Source organism: Lycorma delicatula, chromosome 3 (genome assembly GCF_047948215.1).
Source record: "Lycorma delicatula isolate Av1 chromosome 3, ASM4794821v1, whole genome shotgun sequence".
Lineage (NCBI taxonomy): Eukaryota > Metazoa > Arthropoda > Insecta > Hemiptera > Fulgoridae > Lycorma > Lycorma delicatula.
Genome location: NC_134457.1, coordinates 27243060 through 27270407, shown reverse-complemented (window position 1 = coordinate 27270407; position 27348 = coordinate 27243060). Strand labels below are relative to the sequence as shown.

Below are 27348 nucleotides of genomic sequence, written 5' to 3'. Positions count from 1 at the left end.
TTGAACTAAGCCACATTTTGATATCATTGTTTTTCTATAACACTGCTGGAATTCTTTTCGTTTAATGATAAGAAGCGTTGTCCAAGACAATAACCGAATTCTCTTCCAAAGGACATAATACACCGCTAAACTATTTCTAAATAATTCAAATTCGTGAAATTTATTTACGAATCGCGTTTTTATCAAAATCTCACCTTTTTCTCAATTGACCTGCGGGGTTTTGTTTTCTTTAGAGACCGTAATTCATTACGTTGACTCGAGAATCACGTTGTACACTGAAGCAGTACAACTTCTACTTACGTTATCAGTTTATTAACATCTGAAATCAACGCCGTTTGATTATTCTGTAATTTGTAAGCATTTGAAATGCTGATCCTGGGTGTAGGTGATAAAGGTGGTTGTTTGATAAAACTCCAGAGAAAAAAGTCACAGGGTGAAGATCTGGTAAACGTAGAGGCCAAAGTAAACCGCTCACTCACTATCGTCACGGCCAGCACATCCAATCCATCTCTTTTTCATAGCTGGTTACTCAATTCACGTCTGGTATCAAAATGTAAATAAGTTGATGGCCCATGCTGTGGCGGTAGATTTTTATGGACTTCGTACTAAACTCTCTCACGCACTCCACAGTTGCCTCGCTTAATGATGAACGGCCAGTTGACTTTCACTTATAGATGCATCCCCTTGTTTTATGGTGTAAAGCCTTTTTATTGTTACGGTGTAAGTGCACTAAGAAAGGAGTTTTTGAAAAACCAGTTTTAAAGGGTTAAAATGGAATAATAATGAAATTTACAATTCCTTTCATTTCTCGGTAACAAATGAAGATATCAACTTTATTTTTGGTGAGTTTAATCTTCATGTGACCTGAAAAATTGAATAAAATATGTTCCAGAACTGTATCTCCAGTAATTTTCATGATATCCAAAATAAAACTTGAAAATTTGTTGTCTAAAAACCGGTTACTTTAGGTTTGGAGTACAATAACTTTGTTAAATGACTAATAATCGTGTAAAATTTATTAACAAAATTCTTAGATGATTTAATTGTAAAAATAATGATGAAAGTCCAATAGAAATCTGGCGTGGGCCATGGCTGAGGAGCACAACAGGAGAATCTTAGAGCGGTTGCAGCGCCGCATGGCCCTCACGTTGGCATCAGCATCTGCCTCGGTGTCGATAAAGGCAGTGCTGGTGATCATGGGGCAGCCACCTCTTCAGCGGCTGGCAGAGGCTGGAGTGTTGGACCACCGGGGAGTTCCCAGGCGGGACATACATGCGGCCCTATTCCGAGATTGGCAAGCTAGGTGGGATGCGACCACCAAGGACAGATGGACGCACCGCCTTATCGCAGATATAAAGCTGCGGGCCGGTCGCAGGTTTGGTGAGCTGAACGCAATTTTTTACCGGCCATGGGGTCTTCCAAGCCCAAAACACGTTGTGTGCCGGTGCCCGTAGTGGGATGATTACCGCCTAGTTTGCTCGGGGATTACCGAACCGCTCAGCGTGGAGAACATCATCGCCACCATGTTGCGGAGCCCCAAGAGTTTTGATACCATCGCACAGTTCGTGGTGAGAGTTCTTCAAGAGAAATATCGGGGGGCTCGGGGATGAGGGACAGCCCTCTGCGGAGCTGCCGTTCTCATGTGCTTGCACGAGGGAGCGGTAGCGATGAGGCAAGGGGACTCTCGAACTCCCGAGTGAAAAAGACCGAGTCCCGGCTCCTGGAGTGGGCACCCAGGGACGGCATAACCGGGCCTGGTGGATCCCACTCTGGGGGATTTGAGGCGGGAGCAAAGTGAGATCTGACCGGCGGGCCGAAACGTGGAGGCCCGTTAGAGTAAAGGACGCTCCCCTGGGCTGTGTAAAATACTTAACTACAGGATCCGGTCCGGGGGAGAAGGGGAAAAAATAGAAATCAGATAAACGTTTTAAAAAATTAAATTTTACTGAAGAAGAAACAGAACAAAAAATACATGAAATGGCTTATTTTAGAAATTTTTGCAATCCATTCATTTTTTTGATTTAAAAAAGAGTTAATAATAAATAAATACAGTATAGTATTTATATTTTTATTCTATTTTGTATAAATGTAAATAAATTTTTAAAATTTGAAAAGAAATATTCAATTTACAAAATTGTCATCTGCGCGCTATTTATTTTTCCTATATTAGTAATTATCCTATATTAGAATATTGGTCACGCGCACGGCTTACGCGTTCAAAATACGCTCATTTGGAAATCAAATACAAATTTCAAAAAACCGTGCCAGAAGTTTTCGATTTCAATCGCTAGGTGGCGAATTCTATTTTTTTCTTGTTTTTTTTGGCAATCGTGTGTTTTAATTTTTAACAGATTTAAAACTTGTCAGAAATTATAATAACTGGATATTTTTTTTTTATTTTTAAATTATATTAAAGAATGCTGTTATGAAGTATCGCTAACAAATAGAAACTTTTCGGATGATTAACAGTCTGAAATTTAGCCAAGTTACTATCTCATCTATATCGCTTGGAACATTTCCCAAAACAGTTGCTACAAACGATATGACCATATCCTCTTAAATAAAATTTGTGACGGATGTTTAACGCTTTTATAGAATTCATTCAACTGTTTTCTTAATGTTATAACATAAATTACCTAGAAAAAAGAAAAGATAAAAATAATGTTATGAATGAGAAGCAAATAAAACGCTTTCCGGTGTTTTAAAAATAAAAATATAATTTACTTTATATTTATTTTTATATATATATAGGATTATGGATAAATATAATTACTTGCAAATGAGCAGTAAGTGTGGGATGTAAACATTATTTATTATATCATTGTTTAAAATTTTAAATAAAATTATTTTTATTAAAAACTACATGTAGTATATGATATTGTATGTTACAATGCATAAACTTCCTCGCTGAACTCTATTATTTACGGTGAAACTGCAGCATTGTTTCTTTTTCAACAATATTTATAAAAATTCATTCTCTTTCTTAAGAGAAAATAGTTTTTTGAATGCCTGATAACAATTAATTGTAAAATAGTAATGGGAATAATAACGGGAATCCTATATAAATTCTTCATTGTGTTATGAAGCTTCTTCTACTACCCCATTATGTATGTGCGGTCAATTTTCTGAAAAAAATATCTCTGAAATGGATTGTTAGATTTGTATTATGTATTCATAAAAATTTAGCATATTTATTTTGGGTTTATTGATTACCTTTTTTTGTCGACTCTTTATTTGAGAATTTTTATAAGTAAAATCCTAGAATGTTTTAAAACTTTCTGTCGGTTAGCCTTACTGTGGCTGATTATTATTACTGCTAAAACGATAAAAAAAATCGTTTGAAATCTTGAAACATCGTTCGTTAAGCTTTTTAGGTGCATCTATCAGATATCTAGTTATTAATTTTTATTTTTTTAATATGAAGTCTCCGCGACAGTTCATATAGAAAATGACTACATTGTGTTTGCTTCGTTACGAATTCATTGTTAAAAATCAGATATTAAAATTATGATAAACATATTTTTTTTGTCTTCAGTCACTCGACTGGTTTGATACAGCTCTCCTAGATTCCCTATCTAGTCCTAGTCGTTTTATTTCGGTAACCCCCTACATCCTAAATCCCTAACAATCTGTTAAACGTATTCCAAACGTTGCCTGCCTGCACAATGTTTTCCTTCTACCTGACTCCCTAATATTAAAGCGACTATTCCAGGATGCCTTAATATGTGGTCTATAAGTCTCTTCTTTTAACTATATTTTTCCAAATGCTTCCTTCTTCATCGATTTGTAGCAACACCCATCTTCATTTGTCACTTTATCCACCCATCTGATTTTTAATATTCTCCTATAGCACCACATTTCAAAAGCTTCTGATCTTTTCTTCTCAGGTACTCCGATCGTCCAAGTTTCACTTCCATATAAAGCGACACTCCAAACATATACTTTCTAAAATCTTTTCTTGACCTTTAAATTAATTTTTGATGTAAGCAAATTATATTTCTGACTGAAAGCTCGTTTCGCTTGTGCTATTCGGCATTTTATATCGTTCCTGCTTCGTCCATCTTTACTAATTCTACTTCCCAAATAACAAAATTCTTCTACCTCCATAATCTTTTCTGTTCCTATTTTCACATTCAGTGGTCCATCCTCATTATTTCTACAACATTTCATTACTTTCGATTTGTTCTTGTTTATTTTCATGCGGTAGTTCTTGCGTAGGACTTCATCCATGATGTTCATTGTTTCTTCTAAATTTTTTTTTTACTCTCAGCTAGAATTACTATATCATCAGCAAATCGTAGCATCTTTATCTTTTCAGATAAACATATATTTTATTACAATTTTTTAATTTATTACAGTAGCCGCCACGTCACCGCTATACTATTGTTCTCTGAAACATTGGCATACCAAGATTAGTAGTCATCTCTTAGTAGCAATGTATTTTAATGTGTGATTACAGAATTAAGAAACTGACATCATGTTTAAATACAAAATAATTATTTTTATCTATTTTTGTTTCTCTTTTGCTTTTCCATTTGGTTCTGCTTCTTGGTATGGTTCTTTTGGTGTGTATCGTGTATTTTGTTATATAGTCAATTCATGCACCATACAATAATTTGTAAAAAGGTTTTATCGTGGTTTACGGTTCAAACTTTTTAAGTAGTTCGTTCACGTGCGAATAGTTATGGCTGAATTTAAGTCTGTTGTGAAAAGTAACGAACTTCGAAGATAGGCGCGCAAAATTGTAGACAACGTGTGTGATTTCATGAAGAAAATCTTTAGCTGTATGAGAATTAAATAATGACAAGCATTTAATTGCTTAGTGAAGTGTGAAGAAATAACTGCTACCCGTGGTATTTTCAGGATTCAAGTTCAAAGCTTAATAAAAGAAAAAATAGAACTTCTTCGACCTGACGGGCCAGAATGTTCGTTCATCACTCCGAAAAAAAAGAAACGTTCTAAGCCAGTTATCGGATTAGATAATTTTGAAAAAGGTGTGTTTACGCGAACTGTGAATAAATTTAACTCAAAGATAGGGGAGCTGCCAACAGTTAACAAACTCTGTTAAGAATTCAAAATTAAAATTAATTTTAACGGCAGTGAAACTAGTTTGAAAAATTTTGAAAGAATTTGGTTTTAAAACACAAAACAGAAACGAAAATAAATTTTTTGTTGAAAATATGATATTAGGTAGAAAAGGATTAAATATTTGCAGGCAATCAGTGATTTTAGAAAATGTAACCGAGCGATCTAATACTTAATTGAATCCTATGTTTTATCATCTTATTCAAGGCAAAACATTATCAAACTACAGTAACATTATATTCCGTTTTCGTCTAAAATGCTTAATCCACAATTGTATGAACTAATTAAGTTGAACAAAAGTAACAGAATACGATAACAATTTGACAAATCGTTTGAAAGAAGTGGGCATTAAGTTCTACCGGCTTCCACTTCGCCATCCTCATTTAAATCCAATCGAGATGTTATAGTCATAGCTAAAACGATATTTTGCGAGCCACAACATAAAATTTAAGATATCAGAAGAAGTGCAGAAACTGTGTGGAGATAAAATGAATTCTCTGAGCCACGAGCACTGGGAACTTTTTTGCGAAAAGTTTAAAAAATCGAAGGTGAAGATTGGAGCCAAGAATCGTTAATAGATTCTCTGACAGAATCTTTCATTGTCTCTTTATGTAGTGACACTTATAAGTGAAAATTACACTGAAGATAGTGATGAGAGCGAGGAGAACGTTCTAGCTGAGGAATTAAACGGATAATTCATTTTCCATTAAGTAATGAAAGTTACAGTAATAATAACCATGTATCGCAATATTTACCGTGTAATTAGTGATTACAATGTACAGTACAGAATTATCCGACTGTATTTCATTTCAAAATTGTTGCACTCTTTTGTTAAAAATAGAATAGTTATTTGGTAAGGGAAATTACTAAGAGCGAGGAACATGTTCTTACGTTGGGTAGTAATCGTCACCTCTTCAAGCTATTCGTTACTTGACAGTGACTGTACATGGTTGACGTGGTGGGGAAGAGACACAAGTAGTAGGGAAGTTGCCACATTTCCTCGAGCTAACGACGTTTAATAACTATCTAGAATCTATTTCTTTTTACATCCGAATTATTACTACCATTTTCATCAACAAATGTTTAATCAGTCGAAGATAGATCCTTTGCATCATCATTTCCTTCTCAATTATTTTCTATTTTCAGTTAAACTTTTGAGTTCTTGGTAACTCACATTTTCTTTTAGACCATCTTTCACTTTTAATCCTTTTCAACCTTTTTTTTATATAATTTACCGATCCTTCTAGCACTGTTCTAACAGTCCATTTTCTCTCATGTTTTGTCCCAGCCGAATATATTTCCTATTTCGAGTTGTGTTTAATCTCCTGTTGTTATTAAGTTTCATTGTTATTTTAGTTGTTCATTTTTTCTTTTCATTTAATCTTCTCCATGCTTACAGTTCAAATGTGTTCGCGTTTCTTTTTCATTGTTATTTTGTGTCATTTTACATTCATATATAAAGAAGTACCCTGCAAATGTAACGTTTCGTAAGATACTTTCTCAACTCTAAATCAATCAAAATCAATAGTGGTATAACTATTTTTATTAAATCCTTCCTAGCCATTGCTATTATAATTTTTATTTCATTTTTGCAATTTTCTGTTAAAATCGTAAATAAGCATTTGTACTGTTTTATTGTTTATTCAATTCTCCCTTTTTTGTGTAGACATTCGTTGCCTTATTGTCTCCTATCCTCATTACTTTTGTCTACATTCATCTCCATTCCACATTTGTAATAGTGTTTTCTTATTTAAAATCTATCTATTGAATATGTTCAGCTTGTCTTTTAAAAATTCTTTATCCAATGTGAATTTATTTTCCTTCCTCCTTTGCTGATCTCTTCATCCTCTTCTAGAGTATTCTTTGTTGTATCTTCAACTACTAATAACTACTCAGTTATTACATCCTCTATTTATGAAAATAGAAATGTTATAACATGTTTTTATTTAGTGTGTTTACACACACATATTCACACCCACAATCTATAAGTCAAGATTTCAGAAGAAAAAGAAAATAATGACTCTTTAAACGCTAAAGCAAAAATTTAATTTTTAAATATTTTATTCTTTAATAAGTAACTATTAAAAAAATCAAATTAACATTTTATTCGAAAAAAATATATAAAAAACTGAATTCTTAAAAATTTTCTTATTCATTTTTGGCAGCTGAAGTGTTTGAATCAATATTTTACGTCATCGAATCATAATAAATTAGTTACTGTAGAACTGATAAGGTAAAATAATTTTAGGTGCAATTTCAGTGTACTCTACTACCGTTTATTAGTAATTAATATAATAGTGCTTACACTAATTAAAATATAAATAACATTAAAATATATATTTATCAAAATATATTAACAAATAACCAAATAAAAACATATAAATTTCGTAAATTTTGAAATACATCATAATTACGTGAATACATTATTTGTAGCAAAACTTTTCTCCTTTAGTAAAAATTGTTAGATGAAATAATTTTCATGCGCTTGCAGCGTTGTTTAGCAGACCGAGTTAGAAAAAAAATAAAGAAAGCTGAATTATAGATAAAGGAAAAAATCTAAAGTGGACACCACATGATTTCCTTGTACGCCTATTAAATTACTTTTTTTTTTATTACATATTTTCATTTTTTTTTTTTTTTTTTAATTATTATTTATTGTAAACTTTTTTTTTACAATCGCAGATTAAAATAAAAGGAGATGAATTCGGATTCGAACCGATGTGCCTTCCCCAAGATCCAAGTATTTCATTAATTAAAATTTAATTTGACTATAACTCTGGAACCAATGAAAATAAGTACCACCTATGTTATATCGTTGGAAAGCTCTCAATGAGAGCTTATTATTTCAATTAAGAAAAAGTCCAAAATCCAAATTTGTTTGGATTTTGGGCTTTTTTGGACACTTTTGGTCCAGTCGATTGCAATTAAAAACGGGAGGTGCACAACTAGATGTTACAACAGTCCTAAAACCAACATTTCAACACCCTACGGCTAATCGTTTTTGAGTTATGCTACATACGTACGTAGGTACAGACGTCACGCTGAAACTAGTCAAAATGGATTCCGTTGAAATTTGGAAACCGACATTTTTCGCGATAACAATACTTCCTTTATTTCGTACAAGGAAGTAGAAAGAAAAGAAAAAGAAAAAACCTTACAAAACTGGTGAACCCTAATAATATGTTATTTAAATAAAATTGAAAAGATAAAATTATCTAGTTTAAAAAAAACCTACCCGTCAGGTCTAGGCTGACCTACCCGACTTGAGACAAAGGATTGAAGTAGCTATCGCATCAGTTAATCCAGACTTGCTGATTAAAGTATAGGATGAACTGTCTTATCGGCTGGATGTGTGCCGTATGATGAATGATGCTCACTTATAAGAAAAACTGTCGAGTTGCTCTTACATTTCATGTATAATTTATCAATGTAAGTCAAACGTAATAAATTTTACATAACTTTAAAACCCCACATCCATTTTGAGGCACAGTATTAGATTTCTTTAACGGAAAATTATTTTAAAAAATCTGACTGGACACCACATTACTTCCTTTACGCCTATTAAATTACAAATACATTTTTTTTTTAAATGAAAAGTACATCTGATTTGTTTTTATTGTTATAACTGAATTATTATTTATTGTAAAACTTTTTTTACAATCAGAAGTTAATAGTTAGTTATTAATAAATCAATATATTTAAATTGAAAAAAAGTTAAAAAAACAGAAAAAAAATGAAGTCGGATTCGAATCGATATACCTTCCCCTTGTATGACTCAAGTATTTCATTTATTAAAATTTCATTTGGCTTTAATTCTGGAACCAATGAAAATAAGTACCACTTATGTAATATCGTTTAAAAGCTCTCAATGAGGGTGTATTACTGCAGTTAAAAAAAAGACCAAAATCCAAATTTGTTTAGGATTTTGGGCTTTTTTGGTCACTTTTGGTCAACAAAAGTGTTACAACAATCGTAAATCCAAAATTTCAACACTCTACGGCTAATCGTATTTTAGTTATGCGAGATACATACGTACAGACGTCACGCCGAAACTAGTCAAAATGGATTCAGGATTGGTCAAAATGGATATTTCCGTTGAAATCTAAAAACCGAAATTTTTCGCGATAACAATACTTAACTTTACTTTCTAGTAAGGAAGTAAAACTACTAGGGGATTGATTTGCCAGAAAGTATATTATTCGTTTTTTTGTGAACGTTAAAACCTTTTATGAATTACAAAAATTCTATTTGTAATAGGAGTAAAATTATAATTTCTGTGATGAGACTGAAATTTTTTTTACTTGTTTTACTTATTTATAAGTATTAAGTTAAGCGTAGTATACAACTGAAAAATTGTCAAAATTTCTGATATTTAAAAGTTTTTAATAAGAAATAAACGTGGTGTACCAAAGGTCGCTTTTAAAAGGTTTTTTTTTTTCAATTTATGAATGTGAACTCCCCCAGTCTGTAACACAATATTGAAGGAGATTTATTATACGCAAAGTACACTTGTTTAATAATTCCAGCACCAAACAACACTACAAAAGAAAACAGTTGAATTGAAGCTTGCAAATAAAATTCTCTTGAAATAGATTTAAGTTATTTACTCAATCATTATTTCGTTAAAAAATTAACGAGTAACTTTTTTCTTTTAAAATCGACTTTTCACATAGTGGATAATACTTCACCAAAATTCAAATTGTGTATGTGTGTGTGTGTGTGTGTGTGTGAACTTTCCTGGCTACAGCTCTGTTGCTGTCGCAGCAGAATTGCGATAAAGGAAAAGTATAGCGATAAGCCAAAATTTTTGGTATCGGGGTTTTTGAAAAAGTCGACGTTTCAAACCCTTCTTTCTTTTTTTGTTTAGCCTCCGGAATCACGTAAGGTATTACTTCAGAGGATGCGTGAGGGTGATATGTATGAGTGTAAATGAAGTGTAGTCTTGTACAGTCTCAGGTCGACCATTCCTGAGATGTGTGGTTAATTGAAACCCAACCACCAAAGAACACCGGTATCCATGATCTAGTATTTAAATCCTAGTATAAAAGTAACTGCCTGTACTAGGATTTGAACCGTAGAACTCTCGACTTCAAAATCAGCTCTGATTTGCGAAGACGCGTTCACCACTAAACCACCCCGGTACGTTGTTTCAAGACCCTCGATCAAAAAATCCAATAAAAAATGTTATAGAAATTTCCGGAAGATTTATGTAAATATATAGGCCTAAATTGGATTAACATCGTCAGACTGGACATAAATTTTTTGAAAATTGTTCAGAAATCTTGTTTTGTAGATCATTAATGGCATTATATTTTGGGCAATATTAAAAAAGGGGAGAAAGAACTTTAATAATTTTTAATTTTTGACTTTTTGTATAGTGGTCGTAGAAAGTTGATAGTGAAAGTTAATCTGACTGAAGGTGGGAGATATTCAACATTATTTTTAAACAGTTTTCAAGTGTTTAAAACTCGACAAAAATATTGAAATTTGTCATAAATGTTTGGCTTTATTTTCGGTCTCAATGGACATTTGAATAGCATTGCATCAAATTAGGCCGACTCATTGAAGTAAATAATTATGTAACACAAAAAAAAACTTCTCCACTAATTGGGGAGTTGAATGGGTCCGGTATTAAAAATATCAATTTTTTTTAACCTTAATTATCAATATTGAAAATCCAACCCTATCCAGCATTATTGTTGACACCCCGGGAACTTATTATTATTTTTTTTTAAATTTCCATTACACCTTTTTAATGTCATATTTTACTTTTAATACCCCAAGTATTAGCTATTATTAAAAATGTTATACGAGGTACCTGTCGTGGAAAGAGTTTAAATGGGACCGAATTTACAAGATTTTTTTTCTATTATACTTACAATAAGTATAATTTATACAGTATAATTTTTAAAGTAAAAACTTCATTTGGTCAATGGAGTCAACTGGATTCCAAATTTTTTTCTCAGTTGAGCTTTTAACACAGTATAATTTTTAAAGTAAAAGCTTAATTTGTTTTTTCAAGGGAGTCAAATAGAATCAAAACTTTTAACTGAAAATTTTGGACTTCGTAGTTGTTTACAAATTATGGCAAATTAAGCCAATATTCAAAACCCTGGATATTTGGAATAAAAATGTGTCAAAGCCAAAGCCGTAAAAGTTATACAACCAACAAACACTCTGCCTACATTTTTATTTTTTTTAAAATAAATAAAAGTGACTTATTTTAATAAAATTACTTTGTAAAATAAAAATAAAAAATAATTTTTTTTCAAATATCATTAGAAGTTTTACATTTTTTTGTTGTAATTTTTTTAATAATAGGATGAAGAGCTTTTGAATATTTCTAAATTATCCGGTTATTTTTTTTCTAAGCATAAAATACGTCCTTTCAGTTTTGGAAGATATTTACATCACTTGATTCAGCTGTCCTTCTTTGGATGACTATTGTATGTATTGAATGCGCTCATAGTACTTTATTTGGAAGTAAACTGAAAGCGTTTTATATTAAAACAGTTTGGTTAACTAAACGCCGCCTTTCTTATCGGATTACCGTATATACCCGCACAATTGGCACATGAATATTACTGATATCGAATTCGTAAAATGTGGGTACGCCTATTACACGTAGAGTAAGGTGTGACACAATGAATAATAAATAGTGAAGGTGTCTTATATAAACAATAATATTATTGTTTATCATAACAAGCCTGTAACAGAGCGGTCAAAACTTATTTATGTAAATAAGATTTTTATCGTTGACTAAAAATTTATCATATAGTCTAATAAAATTTTGGTATAATAAACATTACGTGTTAAAATAAATTTATCACAATTCATTACTCTTGACTACACCTACAACAAAATGAATTTAATAAATTTTTCTCAACTTGCGTGATATTCAAAATAAAGCCACTTCCAAAAAAAAAAAGGATTTCGATATGGAATTGTTGTAAGTTCATGAAATACAGTTGGACGAATCAACCGTTAGTCCAACTGCTAGTCTAGATTCGGTGGGACGGTGTAAAATGCTTTTGAAAGAGGTAACGTGGATCTTTAAAAAAAAATTCAACATAGCACATATTTTCCTTCTCATATCACAATTTTCCAGTCATTAAACATCTTGATTATTTTAGTAAGGTGGCCACGAAAACTATCAATCAATGACGTTACATTTCTTTCAGCAAAGCCTCCCGATTGCCTTTCCCAAACTTACTTTGTCAAGTCCAGCTCCATTCAATTGTCCTGAACGGGTAATCAAATGAAGCTAGATTTTCGTCCCCCTGGTTTTTCTTGAATTCACAACAACGACCCTGTACGGAAATCTCTTTTTTTAGAAATCGTTTATGAATGTGTGTATATAATCACACAGTGATATTATCATAGTGTATATTATCACTATATATAATCACTATATATATATATATATATATATATATATATATATATATATATATATATATATGTAGGGTCTGTCCTGAAAGTAATAAGACAAGACAAGTCGTGGTGTTTGCGCGTATGTGCACTTGATCAGGAAACCGAAGGTGGGAGAACCTTCAGCTTCACAACGCGACGAACTCAGTTGGCTTCGAAGAATCGAAGCGAGTGGACAGGCTTGGGAGTTTACTCCATTTTCGTCACTATGTTACAGCAACAGTGGAGCGAACGTTGGAACAGCGCTGCACGGTGAAGTTTTTACATTAAACTGAGGAAGTCTCCTACCGAGATGTTCGACATGATCATGGCAGCATAGGGCAATGTGCAGATCGCAAACGTTCAAATGGCACAAAGCCTTTACAGACAGACGGCTGAGAAGACATCCACGACGGGCAACGATCCGGGGATCGTTGCCCGTCGACGGTTGCTCGTCGACGACGGTTACGGACGCTAATGCTGATTGTGTGCGTGCTCATCTCCCCCTCGGAGATCGGCGGAATGACATTTTTTTTTTTTTTTGTAATTAGTTTTACAATAATTACTATTTTCTTTCAAATAATTTATAATTTATCTTTTGACGTTCTGTTTCTTTTTCACTTTCCATTAAATCTGTTTGGTTTTTTTATAACTTTACCCTTAAATCTTGATTATTAATTCTAATTAAATCGTTAATCTTCTCATTAAATAACCTACCTAATAACTTTTTACTTCTTGAATATTTTCTCTCCCTTTCAAGAAATATTTAATTTCATAGTATATTTATTACTTAATTTTCTCCATTTCTTTGTAGACTAAATTTAGCGTATTTTAATGTTTGTTTCTGTTTTTAGTAACGTACATGTTTTATACCAACATTAGTAGTAGTAGTAGTACGCTTTTTTAAGCTGTTATTTAATTTTACTTATAGATTTACATCGCAAGTTATAACTTCAAAATCTTTTCGTCTTAAATTTTTATTATAGCTTAAATTTTATTTTTTCCAGTAAATTCTTTTATTTGCATATAATTGAAAAGAAATTTGATGTATACTACATTTTTTAATTTATTTTTGTGTAGATAGCGTATTTCCTGAGATCTTCTATTACTAAAATATTATCGGTTGTGATATTATTCTGAAATGCTTAAATAATAATTATTTTATATATATATATATATATATATATATATATATACTTTATAATTATATAATATATAATTATATATAATATATATAAAACTTTTTTAATTATATATATATATATATATATATATATATATATATATATATATATATATATATATATATAATTAAAAAAGTTTTTATTTAAAAACCTTTTCAAATTTTGAAATCTTGATATATAAACCTAAAAACCTTTTTTTATTACAGGATATAAATTTATATGCAATTTAAATTCATTATTTGAAACTTAATTAATACATTTCAAATAATGGCTTGAATAGATAAAATGCATTTTACTTACCAATGTGTATCTGCTCTTTACTTTAGTTTGCTATGCTTTACTAGAGTACTCGTGCTGCTTAAAGTTGTGAGTTGTGTTCTGAATACAATTTGGTTGACAACATTAAATTGCTTTCGGCTTGTACGGAAATTGCACTATTACCTGTTTGTTTTTATACATCAGCTCTATAAAAGGAATTTTTTAGTTTTATAGATCACCATCGAACGTTAAAACCAATTCATATTTTACGGATTTTCATATATATATATAACTATTTAGTAGGTCGTAAATCTTTTAATTATTAATTTTTTATTATTATTGTATCGGCATAATTTTATCATTAAACAATAGCTGTTTTTCTTTGAATATACATTATAAAAATTTAATTTCTCAAATATCAGCCAAAGAAAAAATAACAGCTGTTGTCTAGTGATAAAATTATGTGATACCATAATAATAATAAATTAGTAATAAAAATATTTACGACCTTCTAAAAATCATTAGATTTGAGAATGTTTCAATGTTAATAATGTATGTTGAGTAATGTTACCAAAGAGGTGTAGATGACCAGACAAGAGATAAAAGATTACCTCCCCGAAAATAAATTAGCTATTGTCAAGGGTCTTCCCAGTCCAGCTTACTATGAAAATTGAGTAATGAATTGATTTGTCTTCGGTACCTCACCCTGATAAATATAATGTTCTTGTTCTCTTAATGTAAATATAATAAGCTTGCCAAATCCACTGGAATATAGTGATTTTCATTACTGCTACAAGAGACACCGTTCCCATCGTGACAGGGACTTTATATACTGCAATTAAATTACTTTCAGGGAAAGCAAGTCGTATTGATATTGATTTATAAGATATTCCAGAACTCTTCAGGTGTATATACTGTATATATTACAACTTTGGTGATTTCCTTAGTGAGTGTACATTTAGCTTGTTACATTTATGTACACCAGGCCATAATAAGTAGTTAATTAGAATTCAACAACAGAATTGTGACCGAGAGAAATTCAGTATGGTCAAAATATTATTGTTAAAAAATATTAATTTAACCATACCACAATTATTATTAAACCATACCACAATTCTAATATATATTAATGATGTTTATTCGATAAAGAAACTAATCAGATAAGACGAGGATATTGTTTTGGTTTTTTTGTTTTTTTTTTGTCCTAGTTTAAGAAAATTCTTGGGTTATTTACTATATTTTTCTTTTCCTATTTATTTTCAACTGAGCTTTTACTTAAATAACAAAATAAAAGTACATTTTATAGTAAACAGTGTTATGAATTTTTTTTTTTTTTTGTCTTCAGTCATTTGACTGGTTTGATGCAGCTCTCCAAGATTCCCTATCTAGTGCTAGTCGTTTCATTTCAGTATACCCTCTACATCCTACATCCCCAAAAATTTGTTTTACATACTCCAAACGTGGCCTGCCTACACAATTTTTCCCTTCTACCTGTCCTTCCAATATTAAAGCGACTATTCCAGGATGCCTTAGTATGTGGCCTATAAGTCTGTCTCTTCTTTTAACTATATTTTTCCAAATGCTTCTTTCTTCATCTATTTGCCGCAATACCTCTTCATTTGTCACTTTATCCACCCATCTGATTTTTAACATTCTCCTATAGCACCACATTTCAAAAGCTTCTAATCTTTTCTTCTCAGTGTTCCAATCGTCCAAGTTTCACTTCCATATAAAGCGACACTCCAAACATACACTTTCAAAAATCTTTTCCTGACATTTAAATTAATTTTTGATGTAAACTAATTATATTTCTTACTGAAGGCTCGTTTAGCTTGTGCTATTCGGCATTTTATATCGCTCCTGCTTCGTCCATCTTTAGTAATTTTACTTCCCAAACAGCAAAATTCTTCTTCCTCCATAATCTTTTCTCCTCCTATTTTCACATTCAGTGGTCCATCTTTGTTGTTTCTACTACATTTCATTACTTTTGTTTTGTTCTTGTTTATTTTCATGCGATAGTTCTTGCGTAGGACTTCATCTATGCCGTTCATTGTTTCTTCTAAATCCTTTTTACTCTCGGCTAGAATTACTATATCATCAGCAAATCGTAGCATCTTTATCTTTTCACATTGTACTGTTACTCCGAATCTAAATTGTTCTTTAACATCATTAACTGCTAGTTCCATGTAAAGATTAAAAAGTAACGGAGATAGGGAACATCCTTGTCGGACTCCCTTTCTTATTAGGGCTTCTTTCTTATGTTCTTCAATTGTTATTGTTGCTGTTTGGTTCCTGTACATGTTAGCAATTGTTCTTCTATCTCTGTATTTGAACCCTAATTTTTTTAAAATGCTGAACATTTTATTCCAGTCTACGTTATCGAAAGCCTTTTCTAGGTCTATAAACGCCAAGTATGTTGGTTTGTTTTTTTAATCTTCCTTCTACTATTAATCTGAGGCCTAAAATTGCTTCCCTTGTCCCTATACTTTTCCTGAAACCAAATTGGTCTTCTCCTAACACTTCTTCCACTCTCCTCTCAATTCTTCTGTATAAAATTCTAGTTAAGATTTTTGATGCATGACTAGTTAAACTAATTGTTCTGTATTCTTCACATTTATCTGCCCCTGCTTTCTTTGGTATCATAACTATAACACTTTTTTTGAAGTCTGACGGAAATTCCCCTTTTTCATAAATATTACACACCAGTTTGTATAATCTATCAATCGCTTCCTCACCTGCACTGCGCAGTAATTCTACAGGTATTCCGTTTATTCCAGGAGCCTTTCTGCCATTTAAATCTTTTAATGCTCTCTTAAATTCAGATCTCAGTTTTGTTTCTCCCATTTCATCCTCCTCAACTTCCTCTATAACACCATTTTCTAATTCATTTCCTCCGTATAACTCTTCAATATATTCCACACATCTATCGACTTTACCTTTCGTATTATATATTGGTGTACCATCTTTGTTTAACACATTATTAGATTTTAATTTATGTACCCCAAAATTTTCCTTAACTTTCCTGTATGCTCCGTCTATTTTACCAATGTTCATTTCTCTTTCCACTTCTGAACACTTTTCTTTAATCCACTCTTCTTTCGCCAGTTTGCACTTCCTGTTTATAGCATTTCTTAATTGCCGATAGTTCCTTTTACTTTCTTCATCACTAGCATTCTTATATTTTCTACGTTCATCCATCAGCTGCAATATATCGTCTGAAACCCAAGGTTTTCTACCAATTCTCTTTATTCCACCTAAGTTTGCTTCTGCTGATTTAAGAATTTCCTTTTTAACATTCTCCCATTCTTCTTCTACATTTTCTACCTTATCTTTTTTACTCAGACCTCTTGCGATGTCCTCCTCAAAAATCTTCTTTACCTCCTCTTCCTCAAGCTTCTCTAAATTCCACCGATTCATCTGACACCCTTTCTTCAGGTTTTTAAACCCCAATCTACATTTCATTATCACCAAATTATGGTCGCTATCAATGTCTGCTCCAGGGTAAGTTTTGCAGTCAACGAGTTGATTTCTAAATCTTTGCTTAACCATGATATAATCTACCTGATACCTTGCAGTATCGCCTGGCTTTTTCCAAGTGTATATTCTTGTATTATGATTTTTAAATTGGGTGTTGGCAATTACTAAATTATACTTCGTGCAAAACTCTATAAGTCGGTCCCCTCTTTAATTCCTTTTGCCCAGCCCGTATTCACCCACTATATTTCCTTCCTTGCCTTTTCCAATGCTTGCATTCCAATCTCCAACTATTATTAAATTTTCATCTCCTTTTACGTGTTTAATTGCTTAAAGTGTTATGAATATAAAATCATTTTGTTTAATATGGCCCGTTTGTATGTATATTATATAGAATAATAATTATAATTTATAAAACCACTTACCAACAATTATCAGTAGTAATAAACGTTCTAGCGCTTTCAGAAAATTATTTCCATCTTTAGGAACGTACGGTAGATAGTTATGTATGTAATAACATTTACTTCACATATTAATTAAGTTATATAAATAAAATAATACTTGTATAAATATAATTACAATTTATCGTCAAAATTATAAAATTAAGTTATATGTAATTCGTCTTGTAATTATAGTGGTCTCAGTTTTTATTCTAGAACGTGTATTATTACTGATAATTGTGGGTAAGCAGTTTTATAAATTATAATTTTATGTAAAATAATATATAAATAATTACTTTTCATGAAATATAGAAATCAGTGAAAAAGCGAGTGATAATTAAAATTATTTAATTAATTATAAAACATGTAAATATTATTAAAATAAGAAATTAAATGGAAAATTTAATAAAACCTTTGGCCAATTATTTCCCATCATATCAAACAGTCTCTTGTTCACTTGTTGATGGGCTCATTGTTGATGCAACTGTCCAGGATTTTTATTCAAAAAATATCTAGATAATTAATAAATATATATATATATTTAATTGAAACTGTATCATTAGATTTGTGATCTTTATTTATGAAAAATCTCTTTTCATGTTTTCTTTTTTACGTAAAAATAACTTTGTCAACAGTTTTTTTTTTTGTTTTTTTTTTTTTGGATTGTGTCTTGCAGCTTATGATAATCCTTTCGTTACTTTCCTTGATAAAGGAGAAAAAGAGGGCGAAAAATCTGTTATAATATTCTATCAGCCTATTTCAATCACTCGTTTCTCTGGCAAATATGATTTTAGATTAGGATGTAATTCTTTAATCAGTAAATCTAAATACTAAATATTTCATCGACAATTTAAAAATTCCCTGTTTATCTAAGTTTTTATTTTTATCCATGGTCAAACATAACACAAAATTATTTTTCTTTTAATTTTAGCCTAGTATGTGGATGGCGTATATATGAGGGTAAATTGGAACGTTTTTGGTCTGTCAAAGAAAATGCGAAATTTTTTAGAAATTTTTTGTTTTTTCTATATTGTCACAGTTATTCGATCCGTTTAGATCAACGAATTTCCAACTTTTAATATCCTCACTATAATGTGATTTGTCCAGCGCTTTAAAATAAGGCTTTTGCTACGTAATCCATGAACAATACAACAAGAGAATTTACAAAAACCATAGCCATAATTTTAACTGTAGATGGAACTGTTGTCACTTTCAGTTAATCATGGAAAAACAAAAAAAAAAAACATAAATAATTAAACATTCTTAGTTAAAACAATAATTTCCATTGATATCAATGGTACATTAAAATTTAATTGCTTCGATTTAAAAATAGTGTTTGTTGTAGTTTGCTCATTTAATATATGTTAATTAAAAACCTATCTAACCGAATTTCATTTAATCATTTAAATTATACAGCCTCACCAGGAACTTTGGCTTTTATTTATTTAATTAAATTAACATAAGTTTTTTTTGTTTTTAATCTTCCGGACCACCGTTAAGTACTACTTTAGAGGATAAAATGAATGACAATTTTTTGTAGCGTGTGAAAATTTCATACCTGACCAGGATTCGAACGGGACCTCCGGATGAAAGGCCAATACGCAACCGCTCGCGCCACAGAGGCCGGCAAATTAACAAAAGTTAATTAAACAGAAGTTTCAGGTAAAATTAATTCATGGGCAGTTTCATTTTGAATTTCATGATTATGCTGAATTAACTCAAGTGACAGAATTGTAGATACAGGGTTCTTGTATTATCAGAATCTATCATGAACCTCCCTATGGAATTATTTATTCCATTAGTAGAATATTTTGTACCTCAAGATTCCATTAGGATTAAAAAATACTATTTTCAGTTTTCAAGTGAAGTTGAAGCAGAAATAATTTTTCTTAAATAAAATATGTTTTGGTGTCAGATCATAATCTGTAATCTATTATTGCATATTCTTCAAACAATTTATTGAAAATAACATTAAGTGTTACACACTCGCGAGCGCACACACGCACACACATTTTTATTTTTTTTTTTTTTTTTACAAATAATGCAAATAGAATTTTACTTAATTATTATTCTGTTCTTTGCTCAAAGTAGTGAATAGAATTAGGTTTCATTCATGTTATTTAAAATTATATACTATTAAATTCACTATTTAAAATTAATACATTAATTTTCATTTAAATTAAGACTTTTAAAATTTAAAGCTCTTAGACTTTGATCGGATTCACATTCGGCTCCTGTCGGCATCACTCGGCTCTTTACATTTCAAACGGCTCCTTTCGGATGCACTCGGCTCCTAACGATTCAGCGGCTCCGTACACAGTATATATAAGCAAGCTCTTCACTTCATGCAGACAGTCCTCATCCAATCTTCTATAAGTCTCATTTTGCATGATATTATATTTATTAATATAGTAAATTTACATAAAGTTAGTAATGTTGTACATATGAATATATTTATAATTACAGTAAAAATAATTATAATGGCAAGATCATAAAGACTTAATTTATTTAAAGAATCGGCACTATTTTTCGACAGTAGAGGTTCCACACATATATATATATATAAATTTCTCAAGAAGAGGTACATCATTTTTTTCCTATTAAGCCCAATTTTTCATACGTTGTGGTGCATGAAAGCACCTGGAATTCAAGAAAGGCAGTAGTCAGAAATTTTTTTTTACTGTAATATTTACTACATAACTTTGGTGAATGAATTGAAGGTATTATTTGAACATTTCCATTGACTAGTGCTTGACACAATTAAGAGGAATGTGGGAAACCACTTCACTTTTCAATTTTACTAATGTGCGTGGTATGAGATTCTTGTTTTATCTGAAAATGATTAAAACATCTTCAGAGGTATGTTGTACCCCTTTTGTCTTCCTCCTATAACCTCATGGGTTATGACACCTGATATACATACACTCTCTGGCTTACACTTAAGTTCTATGAGATTTAGGATGTTATTTTTTTTTTAAATATTATTATTAAATTTCAGCAAAAAAATAAAAAAGTAAAGAAATAATAATTTTTGATAGAAAATGCATTTTATAAATTCAGTTTAAATAAATAAATAGACAATATTCAAATAAAATATTTTTCTGAAATTTTAGATTGAAGCCCACCCATTAGCAGAGTGACATCCTGTCATGACCCTAGTATTTGGAAATTTTTGAAGAATTTAAGAAAAATAAATTGTAATTTTAGTAAACTAAAATATTTTTGGGATTTTGTAATTAGAACACAGATATTACCAAAATCGAAATGATTTTTTTGTAATTGTGTATACGCATTAAATGGTATAACCATAACAGTTGTAGACATCTGACATAATTCACAAGTCACTCCCAAAAATGATTGAGCCATCCCTAAGAATAACAAGCATCCCATACTAGTTTTATTGGAAAAAGTTAGGAGTGAAGTGGTTTCTCATCTCCTTCTTCTTCATTTAGCCAAACATACGGTTGCATATCAGCCCATCAAAATGCAGTCAAAGTTCAACCCTACAAATGACATCATCCTTCTACTCGCTACAGGTACTAGCTATGTACTATTGACTGGTGATTCTTGTATCTAAAGTTTCATCAACATTATAAAAAAGATGGGAACATAAAGTCATTATTTTATTTATGTTATATACAAAGCAAAAAATTATTACCCCTCTTATGTAGTGAAATGTTGAATTACATTCCTTCAACTAAACAGGGGAATATTTTGCTCTTTTGTTATTAACCATCCTTAACTCTTTTTTATGCACCTTTTATTACCCATGATGGAACGGAGACAGTATATGTGTTTGGGATAAGAGGTTGTGTGTGTGTGTGTGTGTGTGTGTGTGTGTGTGTGTGTGTTTTACCATTTTCCTCAAAAACTACTGGACCGATATTGATCTGGATTTTTGCATTACATAGGTTTACTTCAGAGCAGATTTTAGACATCTTTTACGGTTATAGGCCAACAGGTGATGCTGCAGTAAGATGTATTTCTAAACGATTGGGCCGATTTTGATGCGGTTTTTTTTTCATTATCTAGGTATCACCTCAAAGCAGGTTCTTAGATTAGTTTTATGGTTATAAGCTACCAGGGGGCGCTCAGTAGATGGGTTTCTTCAAAACAGCTTTGTGGGTTTTTTAAGTTTTTAATTTTATCACTTGTGTTAATAATCGTTATGTGAGATATTAACAAGCATGGGATACTTTATGTCTTTTGAGTGGCTATGCCATTTTCAAGAGCAAATTATAATCCATGTCAGGTGTTCTACACCGTTTAAATTTTAACATTTATATTCTATTTAGCCAAATCATTATTTAGTTGTTTAAATGCTCAGGAAGTATTTTAATAATTAAAAAGACGAGGTAAAAATTAAAATAACTATAATTTAAAACGCCATCTACTAAGAGTATTTTTCAGAATGATGAATGATAATAGGATTAAAATTAGTAAGTGGAGTAATATTGAGTACTCAGGAAATAGGCAATATAATTTTTATTATTGCTTTTTGTTATACTATGGTTATTACTTTTATATGTGCGTTAGCTCTTAACAGGGTCCCAGTAAAAAAGTGTAAGGAATTATGACACAAATATCTTGCGCAGCATACATAAATTTTTATGGTGCTTTTTTACATTCAAAATATTTATTTTAATTCATATCTTTAACCATTTTAGGTAACGTAATAAATTACAATGAATAATTTTTTTATATAAAAATATTTTCACTCTACTTGTTCAAATTTACTATTTTTCTTATGAGCAAAGTTAATTTTATTTTTAATGAGATAGAACTTAAATAAGTTAATAAATAATTAGTTCTGTGTTATTATATCTTAAATTGGACATTGTTTTATTTGAAAGTTTAATGTGGAGGGTTGTAATAAGTGTTTTGTATAGTCAACAGACGATTTTCACAACTAATTGCTTGTTATCTTTAAAAAAGAAACCTTAAATTTTAAAGAAGCTCTTTAAGTACAAGTAAATTAAACACTTCATAGTACTTGACTGTAATAATTAGTTTGCATGAAAACTTCTTTACACTTATTCAGTTTTTATTAAGAAGAAAATAATAATAGTAAGAAGACGAAGAAGAACAATAATATAATTTAAATAAGAAACATTTTTTAATAAACTTTTTTTATGAAATTATTTTTAAACTAGACCAGAGAATTGACAGTAGTGAAGTGAACAAAATAAAAAAAATTGTTTAAAGATAATATCTGAATTTTAGTTAATATATTGATGGTTTTTATCTTCATCACAGTTTGAAGCCTGTATTGAGGACACGCCCACTTTGATCATTGATAATCAGCCTTCCTTTATTGTGCAATTACAAAAAAAAGACATTTTTGTTTAGAATTAATCTTTATGTTGTAACACTATTTATTTTATATTAATCTTTTTGGAAAGATGGATTTTTTGTTGATTTTCATTTCAATGGATATTACCTTATAATTCTGTTTAGTATTATTTTTTATTTTATTTATATATGTATTTTATTCCAAATGTGTTAATTGCAATCTGTCCAACTAGTGAATAATAAGCAAACCCTCTAGCTCAGAGAGATGAGGATGAGATGTATGACATGTAAATCAAGTGTAGTCTTGTACAGACTCAGGTCAGCCATTCTTGAGATTGTTGTTAATTTAGCCCCAACCACCAAAGTATGCTGGTATTCACTCTCTAGTATTCAAATCCATGTAAGAGCAACCAACCTTTACTAGGATTTGAACCTGAGAACCTTTGACATCAAAAATCAGCTGTTAAACAACAACTTATAAGACGTTTACCGCTAGACTAGCCCGGTGGGCTCACTCTCTCTCTCTCTCTCTCTCTCTCTATATATATATATATATATATATATATATATACTAGCTCTTCCCGCCACGCTTCACTGTGGCACATTGTGGTTGCATGGATGAGAAATGAGAAACAAAACAAAGCATATGTTTCATAGAAGTTTAATTTTGGAATACTTGTGGATTATAATACAATATTTTATGTTTTTCCACTGTCTGCGTAGATATAAAGACTATATGGTTTGCCGACTCGGGAACACGCAACATACAGTTGCCCATGTGAGAAGCAATCCGCATCTAAATTTAAACCACACAATTCTAGAGATTGACCTTGAGCTTGAGCTTTATTGATTGTGATTGCAAATGCCAATCGAATTGCGAATTGCAATCTTTTAAATTACAATGGTGTATCGGTCGGGATTATGGGTATTCGAGGAATGAGGACATCTTCACCTTTGATAGGCCCCGTTAAAATCGTTGCTTCCACTACGTTATTCATCAATTTCTTAACTGCAAGTCGCGTGCCGTTGCAGAGTTTTGGTTGATTAATATTCCGCAACAGGATAATTGTCATTTTTTGATCGAACCGTTGCTAGAATCAATCTAATGAGGAATGTTTTCCCAGTTCCTCCTGGCGCATCCAAGAAGAAGGTCCCCCCAACTCCGTCATTTATCATTTGCATTATGCGATCATAAATGCCTTTCTGTTCACGCGTTAATTTGGGAATGTTTGATCGGACATATGACTGAAGATGACCAATGTTGTAACTCTGTTCACGGCGTAAATCCACATCAAATGAAGCAATCGCAGCTCGGGTAGGTGCTGGCATTCCCAATTGACTAAGAACTTTATTTGCAATAGCTAAGCAGTTATCTTCAATATTTATCAATGCTTCGTTGTAAATGCCTTCTGTAAATTCCATGGTCATATTGGTATTTTCTAGGCGTACTCTACGCAAAATATCCTCAGCCATATGCGATCGATATCTTTCCCATAATTCTGTGGGAGATGAAGGGAAGCAAGCGGTCAATATAATTGCGAATAATGCGCGAATTTGGTTTGGATGTGCAGTGTTGCACGCGTCATTTATACATATATCCCGCTGTTGGTCGTTTTCTAATAAATTCAGAGCTTGGTGAAAGGCGCAGCTCAATCACGACACGATCACACAAAATTACCTCGATTAAAGTGAATATTTAATTCAGATTGTATAATAATCTGAATCAGATGCAAGTGGATACGTTTTATTTTTTATTTTTTTGTTAATAAACAATGTAATTGGGAACAGGTATTGTTTCACATGTGACTGCGTTTGTCGTTAGCTAGTATGGCGAGTATTCCCCTCGCTTCCTGCAGATGGCGCGGTCACTGGTACACAGCTGACCGTTAAAAAAGCTGTTTTCTCGCGGTCGCGGGTTTGAGACTGATGCGAAAAATAGATAAAAACAATCTTTGATGCGGGTTATATATCGTGCTAAAATTTGAGCTCAATCGGTGTAGAACATTTTGAGTTTTTGAAGCGTACACAAACGAACTTAACATTTTTATATATAAAGATTTGTGGGCTGCGAAAAAAAGCCCTTAAGTCGTGCGAAAAAACACATCATTTTAAATGCTTACAAAAGCAGAGTAATGCTTACAAATTACAGAATAATCAAACGGCGTTGATTTCAGATGTTAATAAACTGCTAACGTAAGTAGAAGTTGTGCTGCTTCAGTGTACAACGTGATTCTCGAATATGAATCTACTAATGAATTACGGTCTCCAAAGAAAACAAAACCCCGCAGGTCAATTGAGAAAAAGGTGAGATTTTGATAAAAACGCGATTCGTAAAAAAATTACACGAATTTGAATTATTTACAAATAGTTTAGCGGTATTATGTCCTTTGAAGAGAATTCGGTTATTGTTAACCGAATTCTCAGTTTGATTTAATTCTATTTTTTATTTCTTAGAGGGTTTTTCTATTTTGCTTCCTTTTTTTATTAATGTTAATATTAATATTAGTTAAATAAAAGCTTTTTTAAAAAATAATTTTTTATATGTAATCAAATATATTTTTGTAATTTTTTTTTGTATATTACTATAAAAAGTTTGTTATATTAGTTTAAATTTATGGATATTCCATGGTATGAGACTTTTTACTTAACTAATAATTGAAAATGTATAAGTTTAAGAAAAAATATGAAATATTTTTAAATCATTCTTCATTTTATTTTCATTACAATTGGTAGTGAAATTATGATAGAATGAGCAAAATTCTGACATGCGAGTTGTATATGGAGAAGAGTTATCACATGATATCATACTAACATTACAGTCATCATGTCAACACAAAATTTGTAAGTGTCATAATGACACCGATAGAGTAGTCATCCTTCCACTCAATGGAACTGTTAGTACTTCTGAGTAACAGTTTTTACCATTTGATATGTCTTGCATGATTACAGAATTAGAACAATAAAATATAATAAAATGTCACAGTTATTAATGGAAATAATATTTATGAAAAAGTAAATCATTATTTTTTTTTTTAAATATACCTAAAAAAATGATAATGTTTCAGTTTCGTTCTACCACTAAACTATTATATTGCAATCCTGTATCTAATATTGATTTAATTTTTTTTCAGGACACTTAGGCTTGAGAAAAAAGGACTATCATCTCTTGTTCTGGTTGGAATACTGAAAAGGAAGTGAGTCTCAATATTTACTTATGTGCTCCTTTATTCTTTTTAAAAATTATGGTAATTTTTCTTGATAAAACAACAATTGAAGTTCTACTGCACTCTATAATAATTAATTTTATTTATGTGACTAATTATTCTCTTAAAAAATTAAATGATAATTGTATCTCAGTTGTACCTCAGTTGTCATAGTAATATGTGCGTGATAAATTGTGAAATTAACACTGGTTAATATTTATCTTCAATATACAGAGTGATTCAGAGGGGAAAGGAAAACAATTTGGGAACTGATTCTAGAGCTTGAAATACGTAAAAACGGAAATACAAACTTTGTCCGAAAACGCTTTGTCTTCGAATTACGGCTAGCAAAACAAATCGCCTGGATTTCAGTTCTGGTGAAATGAGGTCATACTGAAATTTTTAAGGCGTTATGTAAGAGGTAAAATTGAGGATTTCTCATGTTTTTTGACCTGAAAGATCGAATATAATAGGTTCCAGAACTATATTTCCCGGACCCGACATAAAACAAAAAAATTCGGTGAGGAAAAACACGTTTTTTTAGGTTTGAAATACAATAACTTTGTTAAATGAGCACCAAATATACAAATTTTTATCAAAACTTTTAGAAAAATTCAGTTTTGGAGAAATTGATGTAATAAAATCTAAGAAAACAAAATAAAAATCAACTTTAATTATTAAAAACCAAACAGAACAAAATTTAATAGAAAAATGTCATGAATTTGTAAAAAATAAAACCACCTGTTTTTAGTGCAGTAGATTATTTGAAAAATTAAAATAACTTTAATTTATTTAAAAACAAACGTACTCACTTTGGTTAATACTGTATTAACCAATACTGTATTTTCGAACTTTATTGTTGGAAAATTCCGCCATTGACATCGATGCATTATTGATATCGTTAATATGTTTCGTGTTCGAGACAACGATACGCCAACTAGCCGCCTCACAGCCAAACTGTCTTTGAGGAGCATCGTCGTGCTCTTCTCCGAGGTAAACGAA

At 31.0% G+C, this 27348-nt stretch overlaps 1 protein-coding gene across 8 annotated transcripts in view; it reads left to right on the top strand.

Annotated features, from left to right (window-relative positions):
- LOC142321485 (high affinity cAMP-specific and IBMX-insensitive 3',5'-cyclic phosphodiesterase 8-like) overlaps positions 1–27348 on the top strand; it is a 1158933-nt gene that overhangs the window by 1057529 nt on the left and 74056 nt on the right. For all 8 annotated transcript variants that reach the window (XM_075359602.1, XM_075359603.1, XM_075359607.1 and 5 more), the window contains one exon: positions 26275–26337. In XM_075359602.1, the coding sequence (XP_075215717.1) occupies positions 26275–26337 (63 nt within the window). The remainder of the gene's footprint in view (positions 1–26274; positions 26338–27348) is intronic.